The sequence below is a fragment of the Microcaecilia unicolor genome, chromosome 1 (genome assembly GCF_901765095.1).
Source record: "Microcaecilia unicolor chromosome 1, aMicUni1.1, whole genome shotgun sequence".
NCBI lineage: Eukaryota > Metazoa > Chordata > Amphibia > Gymnophiona > Siphonopidae > Microcaecilia > Microcaecilia unicolor.
In genome coordinates, this window is record NC_044031.1 from 582,240,455 (window position 1) to 582,259,351 (window position 18,897).

The 18,897-nt window shown below is 43.4% G+C and overlaps 1 protein-coding gene across 6 annotated transcripts in view; it reads right to left on the reverse strand.

Annotated features, from left to right (window-relative positions):
- MTSS1 (MTSS I-BAR domain containing 1) overlaps window positions 1–18,897 on the reverse strand; it is a 402,627-nt gene that overhangs the window by 55,095 nt on the left and 328,635 nt on the right. For 3 of the 6 annotated variants that reach the window (XM_030218999.1, XM_030218990.1, XM_030218974.1), the window contains exons 7-8: window positions 5,957–5,968; window positions 444–601 (exon numbers count right to left, since the gene is read on the reverse strand). In XM_030218999.1, coding sequence (XP_030074859.1) covers window positions 444–601; window positions 5,957–5,968 — 170 coding nt within the window. The remainder of the gene's footprint in view (window positions 1–443; window positions 602–5,956; window positions 5,969–18,897) is intronic. The other 3 variants (XM_030219014.1, XM_030219006.1, XM_030218983.1) reach the window with 1 other exon arrangement.

Consider the following 18,897-nt stretch of genomic DNA (forward strand, 5'->3'; position numbering starts at 1 on the left):
GGATACAAATGCTACATATAAAAATAAAAAGTACTAATACTAAGTTACACTAGTATTTTATAAAGGACCCTGGGCACCCAGATGCCATTACAGAATAGGCTTCCTCCACACATTTTCAGAGCAACTAAATGGAGGGGCGTATGTAATGCTGTTTATATTTCCTTGTGTATTGGTGCCAAATGTGTGTGTATTTTTTTCAGTGGTGCTGTATATACTTTACAAAAGGCTCAGTGCTCCTCAGGCATTTTATAAAATACCTGTATACTTTAAAACGAGCAGGCCTAAATATCCATTTCCCCTTCTATATGGCCTACATACAGATAACCTCTAAAGCATTTTATTTCACTCTCCCTTGTATTCCAGTAAGTGGCACCTTTAGCCCACCCATGTCTCAAGTTATTCCACTCCCCCCACCCCAACACTATCCCCCCTGCTCGACTTACAATCACTGGTCGCAGCATAGAGACAAAGGTGCAGAATCGGCTACGTTCTTCAATAAGGGCCTTTCTCACGGCTTGCTTTTCTGTTTCTTCCAGCAGCAGGTATTTATCATTGACATCTTGTAATGCATTGTCCAACTGGGGCTGGATATCACCTCTTCCTGTAAGCATAACAGAGGAAATCGGAGGATTCAGACTACTATTTACTAGCTTTGGGGGCGAGGGCTTACTTGATTTTCTCTTTGCTCATATGGAATAATTATTCCTGCCTTCCCTAATACCTCTAGTAATGGGGAAGGGGTTTTTCCTGTTGAACGGGGACTGGGGGCAGTATAAGATCATCATTTGCTGGCCTATTAAAATGGGGCAAGATTCTTATAGACATAACTTTAATATTTTAGTAGATGCATTAATGACTAACAAACTTTACAAAACAAAGTTGGACACCAGAGTGCAGGAGAACAGTAGTTTCATTCCAGTCCATGTGATGTCAGTTTTTTTTTATCCCCAGCTGCCTGGGACTGCAGCTACCAGGCACAGAAGCCCGTAATACCTATACAGCATGTCATATTTGATATTCTGAAAACTCTCTTTAAAGTTCCAAGTTTGCTGAGAGCTTATATTCTCCTTCACTTACATCCAAGGTTGTTTCTTTTCAAATATACAAACCTGGACCAATACAGCCGAGCTTGGCAAACCACTCCAACGAGTTATCATTTAAGAGGACCATTTTACATAGTGCTTTCATAGTAACTAAATCAAAGTTCATTACAGGGATGGGTTCAAACATTAAGCCTACAAACTTGCAAAAAAGGGGGGAAAAACTAATTCAGTCGGAGTATACAAACAACATTACACCTCACTAGACTCCAACTTTTATATGCAAATTTCTCTTTATTATAAAAATTTATGCCTTATACCAGCTATTAACTTCAAACATAAACCACTCATTCATCACCTTTCAACCACCACTCACCCTATATACCAGTTATCTAAAATATCATTAGAAGTTTAAATATTAAACCATTATACATGAAAAAAAAAATCCTGCTTCATAACATTGATGAGGCAGACAGTCCATGGCAATCATGTCCACTGCTGTAATATACTGTAAAACCGTCGTAACGACGTCCACTGTGTGGCCTTTTAGATATTTTAGATAACTGGTATATAGGGTGAGTGGTGGTTGAAAGGTGATGAATGAGTGGTTTATGTTTGAAGTTAATAGCTGGTATAAGGCATAAATATTTATAATAAAGAGAAATTTGCATATAAAAGTTGGAATCTAGTGGGGTCAACCATTAAGCACCAAGGGTGGCAGCGTGTTTACTTGGGGAGAGGGAAAGTAGAAAACAGCTACTGTGGATAAAGAAAACAATATGGGCAACAGTTACACAAACTTATCCAGCCATCAGCATGAACGCTTACCTACAGGGGAGGGTGGGAAGTTCTCACAAAGACTACTGAACTCATTGGAACTAATTATATGAGCATCTCTGCATGTAACAGTATTTTACTTGCAGACATTTATAGATTTCTAAAAATGTATGTATATGAATATGCTTGTCTGACCTGATTGGAAGCATTCCTGGGGGGCAGGGTTTGTACTTAAAATATTTATTAGGATTTATTTACTGCCTTTTTGAAGACATTCACCCAAGGGAACATACAAGATCTACCTGAACATAGGCAAATGATAATATCCACAGAACAAAATATTCAAATAGTACATATTATGGCATAGTTATGCTATTTGTAAGAAAGCAGAGACGGGATACACCCGCCACGAAACGTCAAAGGGAAACAAAGCAGCAGAGGGCTGTGTTGAGATAGTCAGAAGTTCTTCATTTATAAAGCACTAGTGGAATAACCCAACACAGGTCGATACAGCCGCCTCCCTCAGGGGTCACGAGAAACACTCAATGGTTAGATGGTGATGTCTGAACCTGATGCATCGAATGAATAACCACTTCAAAGTAATAAACTGCACTCAATGTACGATGTACAGTCTCTCAAGAAACACTGTGGCTGTGCTTTCATACACGCACACACACAGCAGAGCACTCGACTTTCACATTCAGTTTAAAATACCTAACATAAGTCCTGTATACTGTTTCCAACAGTGGTCAATCTATCACAAGACAAGCATAGATTCCATGCTTGTACCAGGGATAAGCAGTGGATTTCCTCAAGTTCACTTTAATAACGGTTTATGGACTTTTCCTTCAGGAACTTGTCCAAGCCTTTTTTTAAAATAAAAATCCAGTTACAGTAACAGCGTTTGCCATATCCTCCAGCCATGAGTTCCAGAGCTTAATTATATGTAGAGTGAAAAAAAAATTCCTCAGATTTGGTAAGCTTATTGCATATCCTCTATCTTTGTATTTTTTTTTTTTAAAGAGAGTAAACAACAGATTTGCATTTACCTGTTCCTGGACCCTAGTCAGCATGGTTTTCATACAGTAACATAGTTACAGTGTGTCCAAGTAGGGGAAGCCAAGGCTTTGAATACAACTGGTAATGCAGCTCAGGAGTGTGACTAGATCAGCTGTGTCCTCTGTCATCAAGCCTCAGTCTATAGAACAGGCCAGAAAACTACTACAGATTTAACAATGAAGATGCGAATTCCAGTCTCAATTCTGAAGACGCAATCTCATACAAATTTACTTGTCATAGCATGAAAATCTGACCAACTGTGGCTTTGAAGGCCAGAGGCTCTCTTAGCCCCAACTCTACTGAACAATATTAGTTTCTAATTTTCATAAACTATGTGATACAGCAGACTAACCTAGTTTAATTTAATTTGGCATTTTTAAATGGAAAATGTTGCCAAATTAAGAACTAAAGTCACAAGTATTGCCAGTTTTTAATCACACATCTTTTCCTGTCGTTTTTTCAGCTGCTAATGAGACAACACAACAGTCACTACTGGGTACAGATGAAAGATCTTCCAGTGGCAGATCTCTGGATGAGTACTTATTTTCTTCTCCATGTTTTATTTTGTTTGATTTCTATTGATAACCTTAAGAGTGGACTAACACGGCTACCACACTCCTCTACTTTGGATGAGTACTGAAATTTGAGGCCATGATGACAATACTCATTTAATCATCAGCTGCTTCTAAACACTGCATATGGAGGGGCATTTTCAAAAGGGTGTCAAGTCAGAATGTCCCAAATGGATGACCATCTCACATGTATTTTCAAAAAGGATACAACCTGTTTGAAAGCATATCAGATGGACGTCTACGCGCTGGAAACTTCCAGCATGAACATCTATTTTACAAACTGAACCATCCGAATTTTGAATGGGGGAAAACAAGGGACACGTACAGCCACATTCTTAGAAAATGGCCACACAGATGTCTAACCAGAACAGAGGGTCGGCCTAGTGTTTAGTGCAGTTGACTGTAAACCAAGGGACACAGGTTCAAATCGCACTTTAACTCTCTTTTTATAACTGTGAGCCTTTTAGGAACAGAAAAATACCTACTGTACCTGAATGTACACCGCTTCAATAACCTTCAGGCTTGCAGGTGTCTATTTAGGTACAGTAGGTATTTCTCGGTTTCTGGAGGGCTCACAATTACAAAAAAAAAAAAAGAATAGACATGGCATTTGAGCCTGGGCCCCTTGGTTTACAGTCCACCGCACTAACCACTAGGCCACTCCTCAGACCTGCTTCCTGACTGATTCAGAATGGCCATAATATCTGAAGCTGTCAGAGGCTGGTATCCCCTTCCGTTTTCACTTTCAAAGAGCGGGACAGCAACAACTGGGGAACTAAGGTGTCATGCCTTAATCCCACCGGTGGACAGCTGCTCGATCAGAGCACCTTTGTGTAACCTGGACATTCCTTTTTAGACATGGATTTTTCTCCCACTTTGGTAATCGCTGTTGGATGCCCATACTTCAGGCCCTCCATAGTCCCACCTCCAACATGCCCAGAACATGCCCTCTCGTTATTTGGACATAGTGCATTGTTGGAGGTCCATGTTCTGTCTTTGCAAAATCAGGGAGCTGGACGTTTCAAGTATAAAGACGTCCATTTTGGCCTTGTTAGATGTCCATATGCTTTGAAAATGAGCACTATAATCTCCATTACTGCCAGAACACCTGTACCAGATAGGAAGAATCTTCTCCAAAGCACAGGAATGAGGAATGCTTATAGTGGGTGATTTTAATATATGTATTTTGTATCTCATTGGCTACAGGCAGGACATGTGATTCAAGATTTGTAGCTTTGCAGGTGGTTACAGCCCCCGGGGGGGGGTAACATATCTAATGTCATTAAGGAAAGAGCAGCTTGTGTTCCTTTCAATAGAACACTATTGTTCCTCAGGGTCTTAACAGGGAAATTGAGTGGCTTGCCCCTTAAACTGATGGGTATATATAGAAGGTAATCCTGACACGCTCCTTACGCATGCGCGGGTGTCTTGGTTGATGTTTCCGCTGCACAGCATGAGCACGTGAGTGAGCTCCCAGCTACCCATTTGTGGCTGGTAAGAGATTTAAGCATTTTGGTTTTTGTGTATATTGTGAGTTATGCGGAAGTTCTGGATGAATGTTTTTGTTGTTTATATTCTTATCATGCAGACCCCTGATGACGCTCGTATGAGCGAAACACGAACCGTGTAGGGTCATTATACAATACAAGCATCCTTTCTGCAAGATGAATGGTCAAGTTTAATGGATGAAGTATTGCTGCTGTTCAAGGATTTTACTGGCATATCTGTACTGCGCCGGATTGGGTGCTGGTAGTTTCATGCTGGTGGAGATTTACTCTACAAATAACAGTTTGGAATATTGTGAATTTGTGCTTTTTTGTGGTGACTTTACAAGTTCGTTGATCTTCAGGAGGATTCTCACCTGATGTACACCCTTCCAATCAAGAACTTGGGTAGGCGGTTATGAGTAGCTGTTCCATCCTTAAGTATTCAATTTAAGATTCAAAAGCAGTGTCAAACTGTTGGATTTGGGTTTGAAACGTTACCACTGGATGACTGGCCCCATGTTGCATATTATGCCACATAATTTATGTATTTGTTAATGCTTGTGATGTATGTATAGTATATGTGAGGTATGAGATAGGCGAATGTTGGTTTGACTGCCATGAGTGTGAGTGGAGTAGGGATATGTATAAAGCAGCTTAGTAGGATTTTTAATATAGTTATTGAAATAATTAATAAAGAAATATTGATACATGTATAGTTGTTAGTAGTAGAGTGTGTGTATATATATATATATATATATATATATATATATATATATATATATATATATATATATATATATTTCTAAAGAACAGCAAGAACTAGGGATGCAAAAATGACTGAGCATATGTATGAAGAAAAAAATGTTTCAAGTCTGGAAAACCGTACTGTAACTAGGAGCTGCTTTTCTTAAATTTAAGTGATCATGAATGAAGCCAATACAATTTTCAGAGACTAAACAGTAACTAACCACCATGAGACCACAATATAACTAACCACCATGAGACAGCACAGAGCACTTACCCAGAGCATCAGCTGGCAGCGAGGTGAGCATGTCAAGAAATTACAGAATACAAAAATTGGCACAAAAGGAAAAGAAAAGTCAAACTTCTGATGTAGTCATATTTCCCAGTATCTATTACTATCAGATTTCAGATGCAGTACTTGTTTTGATGCTAAAGTATTCTAACTTACCCTTAGGGTCAGTATTTAAAAAAAATACAAAAGTAAATATTTGTCAAAATCACCAACTATCCACTTAGAGTTACGCAAATATTCAAAACTATGCATCCAGACTTGAATATCTGCATACATTAGATGGAAAGTGGCTGCATTTCACTGCTCTCTAATATAACTTGTAGCCCCACCCCGGATGTCCTAAATCCCACCCTGATTTTAAAGTGGATAATGGTCATATATAGGAATAGTTACTGGTTTTGCATGCATTAATTTACTGCACAATAGGACCTAAGGGCCTGTTTATTAAAATGTGCTGTTTTTGCACTTACCAAATGTAGTAAGAGTTGTGGACATGGACTGCATGCACAGGGTAGACAATTAACACACGCTAAAAGCATCAGCAGATAGTGCAGATACACTTAACACACTATCTGCCAATGCACTCACTATGGCCTGCTACTTTAACCCCCCCCCCCCATCCCAAAAAATATGCCCCCCCTGCAGCAGTATCCCATCCCCCACAACCCCCAATGGGTCTCCATCCATAACCCTTTCCTATCTTTGATCCCCCGGGAACTTACTAGGGCTGTTCCTGGTGGGCTAGTGGTGGAGCAGGTGCACGCTCAGGATGCTCTTGCCCTGTTGCTGGCCTAGGTTCAAAATTGTATCTCTGACATCTAGTGGTAGTCTTGCAGTACTACCACTAGTAATCAAGATTTCAAATAAGGATGTCCTGCACAAGGGTATGGAACCTCATGGAGGGGGGATTGGGGCACATTTTTAATGCGCTGGGATGTGATAACTATCTGCAGACACACTTAACGCATCAAGGAGGCATTAAGAACACCGGTGCTATCTTAGGGATGACATTGCACAACTTCAATTGCTGTCCATGCCCATAACCCACCCACTCTCCACCCCTTTCATGCCTTCTGCTGCGACAAGCAGCTACCATACAAATTAGCATATGGTAAGTGTTGAAGCCATGCAGTAACTGTTATAGTACACTAATTCACATGGTAAATGCCTACCACACTTTAGTAAACAGGCCCCGTAATTATTAAGTGTATTAACACTGCTTAGTAGATCAGTAACTATGCTCGATAGTGACTTATAGAGTCAAAGGTTATTTATAGGCATGCCAGTGGTTTAAAAAAAAAAAAAAAAAGGCATTTATAAACTGCAAAAGTGCTTTTGAATACTGGGCATATAAAGACTAAATGTAAGCACCTAAATGGGTTACAATATCTTAACTGCAAGTGAAGGTTTCATTTTAACACAGGTATAATGTTAATGCAAAACACATACATTTTAAAATTTGAGATCAGTTCTTGATTAGCCTCTGTCCACTTGTCTGTTTTTTAGCCATACCTCTGCTTAAACTATATACGGAGAAATAATGCCCTGAACCTAATGCACAGGACATAAAGACACACACACTGTAATACATTAGGTTCCAGTGATATATGAACATAGTATCCAAACAAGCTGTAAATCTAGACGCTGACAGTAAGCAAATACTGGCAGGCCCATCTTGTTTACCTGCTACTGTTTCACTTTTTCCTGCCTTTGTCATCTGGTGATTTCATTTTTCTTTTGGTCCTAGTCCCTGGTTCTTCTTTTCTCTATCCTCTTAGTTCACTCTCCTATTTGCTGTTTCTGTTCGCTACTCCTGTCTTCTTCGCTTCCTCATCTCCAACACTGATCTTTCATGGTCAGGTTTCTTCCATTTAGTTTTCTGCCTCTCAATCTACTCAAACTTCATCCCTCCTTATCACCACCCAATTTTCAAGCTCCTTCACATTTCAAACTTCACATTTCTCCCCCAACCATATTCCCCAATTTTCCCCCTTCTACCTACTCCATGTCCAGCATCTTCCATGATCTCCTCTTCCATTTCCCTGTTCCACTTCTCCCTTGTACATCATCTTCTCTGATCTTTCACCTTCTCAAGATCTTCCCATCTACCCTCCCCCCATCCATCACCTCTCCTTACTTCTTTTTGCCATTGCCACTGCCATCCCTCATTCCAGACTGCGGCAGAAACAAAAATGGTAGCACTGGACCTCAGAGCCCAAGCACACTCGGCAATGTTTTCTAGTTCTGTTCCCTCCAATGTGACTTCTTACATTGAAGAGGTGGGACTGCCAGATGCTGAGAACACACACAAGCTCCTAAGTCCCACACTACTATTTTCTCTCTGGTGCCTATCCTGGGGGAGAAGGGGGGCAAGGAAAGTTTCTCTGGTGCATGTCTTCTGGCACAACAGTCAGTTCTCTGTAGCATACCAGTTGGGAAGCAATGACTTAAGAGGACACTGCATGCATGTGGGAGGAATGTTTTCTTGAAACCACAAAACCAAGTAGAAAAGTTTTGGTCTCAATGTTTTATGTCACATGTTGCTTAAACACAGCACATCACCCTGCTAACTCCATCCCTATAGAAAAGCATAGTGGTAGTAGCATTAGGTTGTGGGGATGCTTTGCAGGAGCAGGGACAGAGAGAGAGGCTTGTGAAGATTGCACTACCCATGTTTTCATCAAAGTACAGATCCAGGGGGAAAGCCTCTTTCAGTCTGCCACAGTCCTGGGACTTGGGTGAAAATTCACCTCTCAGCAAGACAACGGATTCCAAGCACAAAGTAAAAAAAAATAGAGTGGCCCACTAAGAAGTGAATGTCCATGAGTGAATCAGCCAAAGCCCAGATCTGAATTCAATGGAAAATCTTTGGCAAGACTTGAAAGATGCAGTCCACAGACAATTCCCAGCCCATCTGAATGAGCTTGATGTATTTGGCCAAGAACAATGGACAGAAAATGAATGTTCCTGCTATGCTAAGTTGGTAAACACTTATCCTAATCTATTATTGATGCAAAATGTTTACCAAGTATCGCATTGAACGGAGTGAAGACTTATGAGGAACTATTTTCTAATTAACCTCTAAAATCCTCTCTTCCCTACAATGCAGGCAAAAAACCAAGGCTTTACAAAAGATACTTTCAATACATCCAGAAAATGAGATGAACCCCTGCAGACGTAAAGCAGTTAATCCTTCATTTTGAATTCTTGCAGTAGCTTTAGGTAAACCAGCAGTGCATCTCCACTGGACAGTGCTGGGTTTTTTTTTCCAGTTCTAAAATGTTGTTTTCCCAACATTAAAAACATACAGAAAAATAAAATAGCCAAGACAGATTGGTCTTCACAAACAAAACAAAATTCATCTTCAATATCAAAGAAAAATTATTCACTGCAGCCCATATATTAACTTGTAGCAACCAACCTACCGGAAACGGCGAACGCCTTTACGGTACTATGTAAGCCACATTGAGCCTGCAAATAAGTGGGAAAATGTGGGATACAAATGTAACAAATAAAATAAAATAAATAAAACCTTCTTTCCCCCTTGGCTACTTGCTTCCCATTTGTGAACTGGACTAATTTGACCCTACTGCATGTAATGATTTAGGGCGTCTTTCCAATTGTTTAATGGCTACCACAATTAGAATTTCCATCAACTTGGCCTCTTGACTGAATCAGGGATGCCCAACAACTTCCATATTATAAATTTGTAAGACAGAAGAGTTCTAAGGTTAACGATTTACTTATATGTTCCCAAATTTCTGTCAAAACTGGGAGGACAGTGCAGGGTTTTAGTAGTTTTAATGGTTATTTTAGGTTATGATATCTTGACTATATCCAAGGTAAAAAGTAAATCAAAGAACCTTCCATTGCTTGAGTTTTCAAGACAGATGGGTCTCTTCTTCAGATGCATCATGCTCATCTGACAATGGCAGAATGGGCCTAGTCACATACTAGATCTTCTGGTAATTCTTAAGTTGGTCTAATAGAATGAACCCAGAGCATTTTCAAACTTTTGAACAATGAACATAGACAAATGAAATATCACAATAGTTTACTTGGGTCTGGAAGATGTGGTCTATGGCATGTAAACTGTCAGCCTCCTAGTTCTTTACCTGCCTCCGAGGTGCTCTTTACCAGCCAATCATTGAGATAAGGGAGCATATGCACTCCCAGTCTGCGTAGTGACGCTGCGACTACAGCTAGGCACTTTGTAAGCACTCTGGGCGCAGACGCCAGACCAAAGGGCAGTACAGGGTACTAAAAGTGCTGTGTTCCCAGCCGAAATCGAAGATACCTCCTGTGAACTGGAAGTATCAAGATGTGTGTGTAAGCATCCTTTAAGTTCAGAGAGCATAGCCAATCGTTCTCTTGCATCATGGGAAGAAGGGTGCCCAGGGATGCATCCCCCCTGATTTCTTTTGCACAAGGAAGTACCTGGAATAGAATCCCAGCCCTTCTTCCCCTGGTGGAAATGGTTCGATTGCTTGGGCCTTTAGAAGGGCGATGAGTTCTTCTGCAAGTACCTGTTTGTGCTGGGAGCTGTAAGAATGAGCTCCCGGTGGACAATTTGGAGGCTTGGATTCCAGATTGAGGGTGTATCCTAACTGGACTATTTGAAGTACCCACCGGTCGGAGGTTATGAGAGGCCGGCCACCTTTGGTGAAAAAATATTAACCTCCCCCCACAACCGTCAAGTCATCCAGTACGGACACTTTTACCGAGGCTATGCTCAACTGGAGCCAGTCAAAAGCCCGTTCCCTGCTTTTGCTGGGGAGAATCATGGGCCTTGGATGCACGCTGTTGACGCGAACGAGCACGCTGGGGCTGAGCCTGGGCAGGCTGCCGAGAAGTAGGAGTATACCTACGCCTAGGATAAGAATAGGGAGCACTCCTCTTCCCCCAAAAAACCTCCTAGATGAGGAGGTAGTAGTAGTAGAAGACGCCCGGTGGGAGAGAGAATCCATAGCATCATTATGCTTCTTGATCAACAAGATCCTCTACTTTCTCACCAAAAAGGTTGTCCCCCTGGCAAGGAACATCCGCCATTCGCTGCTGGACAGAATGATCCAGGTCAGAGACACACAGCCATGAGAGTCTGCGCATCATTATACCTTGAGCAGCAATTCTGGATGCTACATCAAAAGTGTCGAATGAAGCCCTGGCCAAGAATTTTCGAAAAGCCTTCTGCTGCCTGACCACCTGGCGAAAAGGCTCGGCTTGCTCCGGAGGGAGTGCACAACCAAACTAGACAGTTGCCTCACCGAGTTCCGCAAGTGTACGCTCGTGAAGAGCTTGTATGATTGAATTTTAGCGGCGCGCATAGGGGCCTGATACGTCTTCCTCCCAAAAGAATCAACAATCCTAGCTTCTCTGCCTGGGGGCGCCGAAGCACCGTCTCTAGTATGCCTGGCTCTCTTGAGGGTGGAGTCCACCACCATAGAATTGTGGGGTAACTGAGACCTCATCAATCCAGGTTCACCGTGGATCACGGGGCCAGACAAAGGGGCCGACCAGTTCCGCATAAGGACTTCCTTCATTACCTTATGCAGAGGAACTGTTACAGTCTCTTTAAATGGAGAATAGTCCAGGACTTTGAGCATCTCAGCCCTGGGCTCATCCTCAACCTCCACAGGAAAGGGAACAGCCGTAGCCATCTCCCGGGCAAAAGATGAAAAGGATAGACTCTCCGGTGGAGATAGGTCTCCTCTCTGGTGGAGGGAAAGGACCAGAGGGAATCCCATAGGACTCATCAGAAGAAAAGTATCTGGGATCTTCCTCTGACTCCCACGAACGCTCCTGTTCAGCATTGGATAAGACCTCTCTTAAGGTACTCTAAAACTGAGCCTGCGGAACGATGTCCTTGATGGCGATGTCGAGAGGCCGACACCCGCTCGGACTGTGGCGAAGCTTCCTCCACCGACGTCGAAGGGTAGTCGACCTGGGTGGCAGCCAACGCTGACGCTGTAGGCAGCACTGGGGCTGGAGACCTCACTGCAGGAGAAGGGCCAGACACCGCTGCAGCAGACGGTGCAAGCACCCCCGACACCGAAGCTGACTGACGTAGCAGTCCCTTCAGAACTTCTGGAAACAAGGCCTGGATGAGCTCGACATCCGCCATCAGAGAAGGCTGCGGGGCCTGTTGAGCAGGCGGTGTCAGAATCCGTCGAGGCTCGGGAGCAGGTACCAGGCTGCTAGAAGACCGACGCATCGGCACCTCCTGTAGAGAGAGGGAGTGGACCTCTCGGCGCCGACGCTTCTTGGGTGCCGAATCCTTCGACGCCCTGGAGCTCCCGGCACCGTGTATCGAAGGAGAATGATGATGGTGTTGCTTTGCCTTCACTCGACACCCGTCATCGAGACTCCTCAGTACCGATGAGGACGTGGAATCCTCACTTCTCCTCGGGGCCGAGTCCAACGAACGTCAGTCCCGGGGGGCCTGCGTAACAGGAGGCCTCGAGGCAGGTGGAGACCCACTCGACACCTCACTGCTCCCAGCGCGAGATGGTCTCTCAGCAGCCATTACCTTAGCTCCTGACGTCGATGCTCCTCTCGATGTCGACACCGACAGATCAGAAGAGTTTTAAATTTATCCTTGTATTATACTGGTAGCCAATGAAGTTTTTGCAAAAATGGTGTGATGTGGTCATGTCGCTTGCAACCTTCTATGAGTCTTGCTGCTGCATTCTGAATCAACTGGAGCTGGTGCAGGCCCTTTGTAGTCAGACCATTGTATAGTACTTGCAGTAATCCAGTCTTGATGTTATCATGGCGTGCAAAACTAGGATAAGATTTACCTTCTTGATGCAAGGAGAGAAACAGTGTAGCTGTCGCAAAAAGTAGAAGCAGTTCTTGGATTTGGGGGATCAGAGTAAGTGTTGAATCTAACTGTATTCCATTTTGATGTCAGGTATGTATCCAGTTATGTTAGGGACCCAGAGAAGCTCGGCTTTACTTGGGTTCAGGCAAAGTTTGTTGTGTTTAACCCATTCTTGAATTGATGTTAGACAGGTAATCAGTATATTCAAGGCTGTAGGTAAGTCAGATTCTATGGGTATGAGTAGCTGAACATCATCCGCACAGATGTAGAATTGAGTGTCCATTGACCGAATGAGCCCAGCTAGTGGCTTGAGGCAGATATTGAACAGAATAGATGACAGTATCGATCATTGTGGAAACCCCGCAGGTCAGCGTCCATGGAGGTGATGAGTTGCTGCCAAACATTATGGAGTAACTTTCTGTAGGGTGTTATATTGCTTCACAATATGCCTGAATTTAGCTGTAGCTCATGCTTTTTTCAGAGAAGACAGCTGCTGCAGCTGCACCACACGCACACAAAAAACAAAAGAAACCAGACTTCGCAAGAAACAACAAACAAAACAGCGAAGATGACTAGAAAAACACCAAATAGAAAAAATAAAACCATGAAAAAATAATAAAAAAATGATAAAATCTTCAAATTTGTGTATAAAAAATTGGTTTACTGTTCTAATTTTTGGTAACATTCTGTTCCTTACTAAAGTTTGAGAGTGGTGGAAGTTTGATATGGGTTTGGGGAACATATGAGTTCAAAGTAGACTGTTTTAGAATGCTGGTGGGGGGGGGAGGGGGGTGTTCTACTAAAACATCGATGATAATTGTTATCTGTATAGTATCATTAATAAGAACTGTTGAAACATGAATATAAAGCATAGTTGGGGGGGGGGGGGTAAAAATGTTAAAAAAGTTTGATGACTGTAAGCAGTGGTGTATATTTGCTGTGTTACTACCGTGAGTGTTGCAATATTGTACTGAAATCGTTGTGCTGAGGTGGATTTGTAATTTTTGATTCATCAATAAAAACCGTTAAAACAAAAAAAAAAAAAAAAAAGGCGTCTTTTTAATTTTTTATACACAAATTTGAAGATTTTAATCATTTTTTAAATTATTTTTTCATGGTTTTATTTTTTCTATTTGGTGTTTTTCTAGTCATCTTCTCTGTTTTGTTTGTTGCAGCTGCACCACAGCCACACAGTGATGGACTCCTTTCTGTGTTCAAAAGTGCATCACTGTCCCTTTACTGCTGATATAGGTATTGCCTTCCACCCCAAGGATTTTAATTTGCATTTTTTCATCCCCTGATCCTAACCACATCCCACTTGTAGTCTCCCAAAACAGCTCAGTCACCAATCGCCTATGGCAGGTGACTGTGGTATAAAATGTATATGTTGAGACAAACACTTACTAGTAACAAGATTTTGTCCATAATGTTGCAAATGTGTACTACTGTTGGTGATTTCTTTTTATCCACAAGTGAAGTATTGTGTGTGTAGGAGTTATGTTCACCTTCAGCCGTGGACCCGCCCCCAGTTCCACTTCCTATTTGTCTGCAAATTGAGTCCCGTCTACCACCATTTCCATGACTATTCTATAATTTTCTTTCCACTAAAAAATATGGTTTCTTGTGCATTATTTATGCCTTTGAAGCCTTTTAATGTCTCTGTCATATGTTCCCTCCTTCCTCCCCTAGGAAATACACATTTAGGTCCGTAGGTAGTTTTACATCACTTCGGATGCAGACATTACCTTTTTACTAGCCCTTCTCTGGTTACATCCCTTCAGAGGTTATCGGTATAATGTTTATTTGGGTAAACTGTACCTAAGTGTCATGCTGGGTCCATTGAGCCCAGCATCCTGTCTAATCTCTAACCCTGGGCAATCCAGTTCACTTGGAAGAATCTAGCACAGTGGTTTCCAAACCTGATCCTGGAAGAACCCCAAGTCAGTCAGGTTTTCAGGATATCCACAATGAATATTCATGAAAGAAATCTGAATGCACTGCCTCCACTGCATGCAAATTTATCTCATGCAGATCTAGCAGATTGTAATGAGATCTATTTTCTGTAGCTCATTCCCATAAGTTAAGTTCAAGCCTCACCAACAACTGATGCAAATTGTGGGAAGGAACCGTGGGAGGGGTAGCTCTGACACATGTCAGGCAGCACATACTGAACTGCTCCTGAGATGGGAGGTACCAAAGCTGGTACCTCCCACCTAGGAGGAGATTGGGATAACCCAGTTCCCATGGAAATTATTCTTTATCTAGATTGTAAGCTCTTTGAGTAGGGACTGTCTTTGTGTATGGTGTACAGCGCTGCGTATGCCTTGTAGCGCTATAGAAAGTAGTAGTAGTAGAGTCCCAGAAATAGGAGAGGGTGTGGTCTGTACCTGCAAAGATGCCAGGACAGCTGTGGGAGGCAGAAATAAAAATGGAGCACATTGGGTGCAACAGGTTTGCTCTAGCATTGAAGATATTCATTTTGGTGGGCGGTAAATCAGGTATTAATAAACTTTATATTTTAAAAGGAGGATACCAGTTGTATGGAATTTCTAGAACAGAAGGACTGCCCTTAAAAAGGAGCAGGTTGGTTTGGAGCTCTAGCAGCTGTATTTAAGGTTTTTTTTTTCTTTCACTCTTGATAGCAGCTAAGGGGGAGGGACATTCAAGAAAAAGCTACGAAGGGGAGGGGGAGGTAGCCAGTCAAAGTACAGGGTTAATACTTTTGGGTTTGGATCAAGACTTGCCAAGAAAGAAAAAAGATTCTATAGTTTGTTTGGACTTTTATAAACCTTATTGGGGGAGAAAAACTCTGAACTGATATTGCAAGGCTACAGTCCCTAGGGGTCTGGGAACTCATCCACGAGGCTATCCTTGTAAGGCTCAGGACCCCTGGTTAGAGGGTGCTTTAAATAGTAAGCAATCTCAAGGACCTGTAACAATGAAGAAATGAGTAACTAAAGATTGCATTCTGAACATTATTCCCTTTAATAAACTTTTGGAGTTTCCAAGAATTAGGCTGGCTCCAAAACTTTGAACTTTGATTGGCAAACCCTGGAACAGGGTCAGGCCAAGTCCTTCAGCTGAAGTGGAGGAAAGGCCATTGAAGTATTGAGATACTAAGCTATGTCTAACAGCACTGTGGAGACAAAATGTATTAGCAGTTCCTTTGTTTCTACTGGTTATATCCTTCGCTATACATATTAGCATTCCTTTGGCTCTGGCCACAGTCTTGTTCCATATTTTGCTACCTAATATAATAATCATCATCACCTAATTGATGCAAATTAAGATCTTACTCCCATAATATACTGCTGCCTCAGATTTCTGAACCCCATTTGCAGAACTAATTTTTTGTATTGAATCTTTATTGTCCAGCACTTGACCACTACACTAGTTAACTTAAGTCACTCCTCGTTTTGTGCACTACCTCAAGGATATTCAGTGTTAATTACAAAAGAAAAAAAACCTAAAGAAACAAAAAACGAAAACCAAAAATTTCAGCTATTCTTTCTGCAATATCACCCATACAATAATGAACAGAACTAGCTACAGGACCAATCTCTGAGATAATGATAACCCCTTTTCCTAGAGGTGAACTCCAATCACTGATATCCTATCACTTACTAGGTTTCCTCCCCCCACCACCAACTCATGAACCACCACCTTGGGTCCAACCCTCAGCTGCTCAGTTTATTTATGAAGAATTATGAGTGCTGGTATGTCTCATGCAGTTTGCAGACTATAAAGCAAAGGCTGCTAAATGGGTGTTTCCAGTGGTGTAGCTAGGGGAGCGCTCGCTCCCCCAAACAGATTTTTGAAAAAATGGTGCCTATGCACCACGTGCCAGTAACTTTCCCTGTCGCCTGCCACGTAGTCTTGCATCTTTCTCCCTGTGTCTCTTCTGCTGCCCGCTGTCTCCCGTCTGCATCGTCATTTTTACTGCCCTGAAGTGTTCTCCCTCGGCACTGGTGATTCACAGTCAGCCTTCTGCCAGCGTCAGGGCTTTCTCTTCAGGCGCGTCCCAGACTCCCGCCTACTCTAACACAACTTCCTCTTTTCCGCAGAGGTGGGAGTGAGACGCGCCTGAAGAGAAAGCTCCAACGCTGGCAGAAGGCTGACTGTGAATCGCCGGTGCCGAGGGAGAATGCTTCAGGGCAGTAAAAATGACGATGCAGACGGGAGACAGTGGACAGCAGAAGAAACACAGGGAGAAAGATGCAACACTCCGGGGGGAGAGCAGCCCAAGGAGGTTTAACAGACAAGTGGAAGTAAGCCTTTCTAGTCCAGTAAGACCTGTAAGCAAGGAAGCCGCCTTGAAAATGGCAGCACCCAGCCCTGTGCATCCTGGGATGCGCTGGGTGGGGATTCACACCATATAAGGGAGAAACTGGACAGGGTTTCACCATTCCTCCCCAATGGTCTGCAAACCCTAACGCCGGCTCCGAGCTGGCATAGGGTTTGCAGTGGCCATGTAGCCAATCTGGTCACTGATCACTGGGAATGAATAGGTTTAGCATGCATTTGCATGCTACTTGCGCTGAGCCCTGTTTTGCATGCATTTGCATGCTAGTTGCGTTCAGAGCCCGTGAGTGCGTTGTTTCACACGCTGAGGAACTCTGATCATGGGGTGGTAGCAAATGCAGGTGCTAGTATGGTGCTAACAGCCTCTAGCGCCTGCGTTTGCTTCTGATCAGCGGCCCATTAGAGAATGACACGGGGATAGGGACTCAAGGTAAAAGGAAAACAATTGGCACATTTACTGCGGGTGCAAGAGTACTTTTATCACCTTGTGGGAACAGTAAAAAGCTTTGCGCCTGCGGTATAAAAAAAAAAAAACAACCCAAAAAACTGTGGTTACCGCTCTTGCCAGTCTAGCATCTCAGTGCCTGCCTTCCTTCCTCCCTCCTGCCCCAGCACTACATTAAACAGCCAGCCAACAGCCATCTCCACTGACCTACTCCGGGGCATGCCTTCTGATGCAACTTCCTATTTAGTGAAAGCAGGAAGTTGTATCAGAAGGCGGGACCCAGCAGAAAGGCAGTCCCGGGGCAGGCCTGTGGAGATCACTGTCAGGTGGCTACCGCAATGGAAGGAGGAAAACAAAAGTGCCAGACCCGCTTGGGGGGGGGGGGGGGGAGAGTAGGCAGCTGGACCTGCAGGTACAGGAGGCACTGGGAATGTGGGAGGTGGGGCTGATGGACCTGCAGAGAGGAAGGGGGCGCTGGTGGACCCACGGGAAGGGAGGAAGAACTAGAAAAGTGGGAGGAGAGCTGATGGGAAGGGACGAAGGCACTGGACCCATGGGGGGAGGCTGGAGCGAAGAGAGAGGTGCTGGATCGTGAAGGAGAGAGGAAGGGCTGGTTGGAGGGAAGGGAGAGAGGTGCTGGACCCATGGGGGGAAGGGAGAAAGGTGCTGGGCCCTTGGGAGGGAGGCTGATGGAAGGAAGGGAGAGAAGGGAAGGGAAAGAGATGCTGAACCAAGGGAATGAAGGAAGAGGGAGTGAAATACTGAACACACAGTAGAGGGAGGGAGGGAGGGAAGGAGACACACTGGTGTGGCAGAGGAACAGAGGTGAGAAGCTGGACACAGGGAGGTACACAGAAACAGAGGGGAGATTATAGGCATGGAGGGGAGCATAGGGACAGTAATACAAAGCGGAGATGATGCACACAGACGGTATATGGACCCAGAGGGAAGACGTTGGATACAGGGAAAGAATAGGAACACAGAAGGACAGTAATACAAAGCGGAGATGATTCACACAGACGGTATATGGACACAGAGGGAAGACGTTGGATACAGGGGAAGAATAGGAACACAGAAGGGAGATGCTGGACGGGGGGAGGGAGCAAAAAGAGACAGAGGAGTGATGATGGACATAGGGAGAGGGGATAGGGACAGAGTGGTGATGATGATTGCGGGGAGATGGACACACAGAAGATACTGGACAGGGAAGTATAGGGGACACAGAAAAGACAGATCCTGAACATAGAGAAAAATAGGTATACAGAGATGAAAGAGAAATGTAATCAAAGAGAAAGAAGAAATGTCAAATGGGCAGGAGACTCTGGCGAGTGAGTTAAGAGATGACAAAGAAAAACAGAC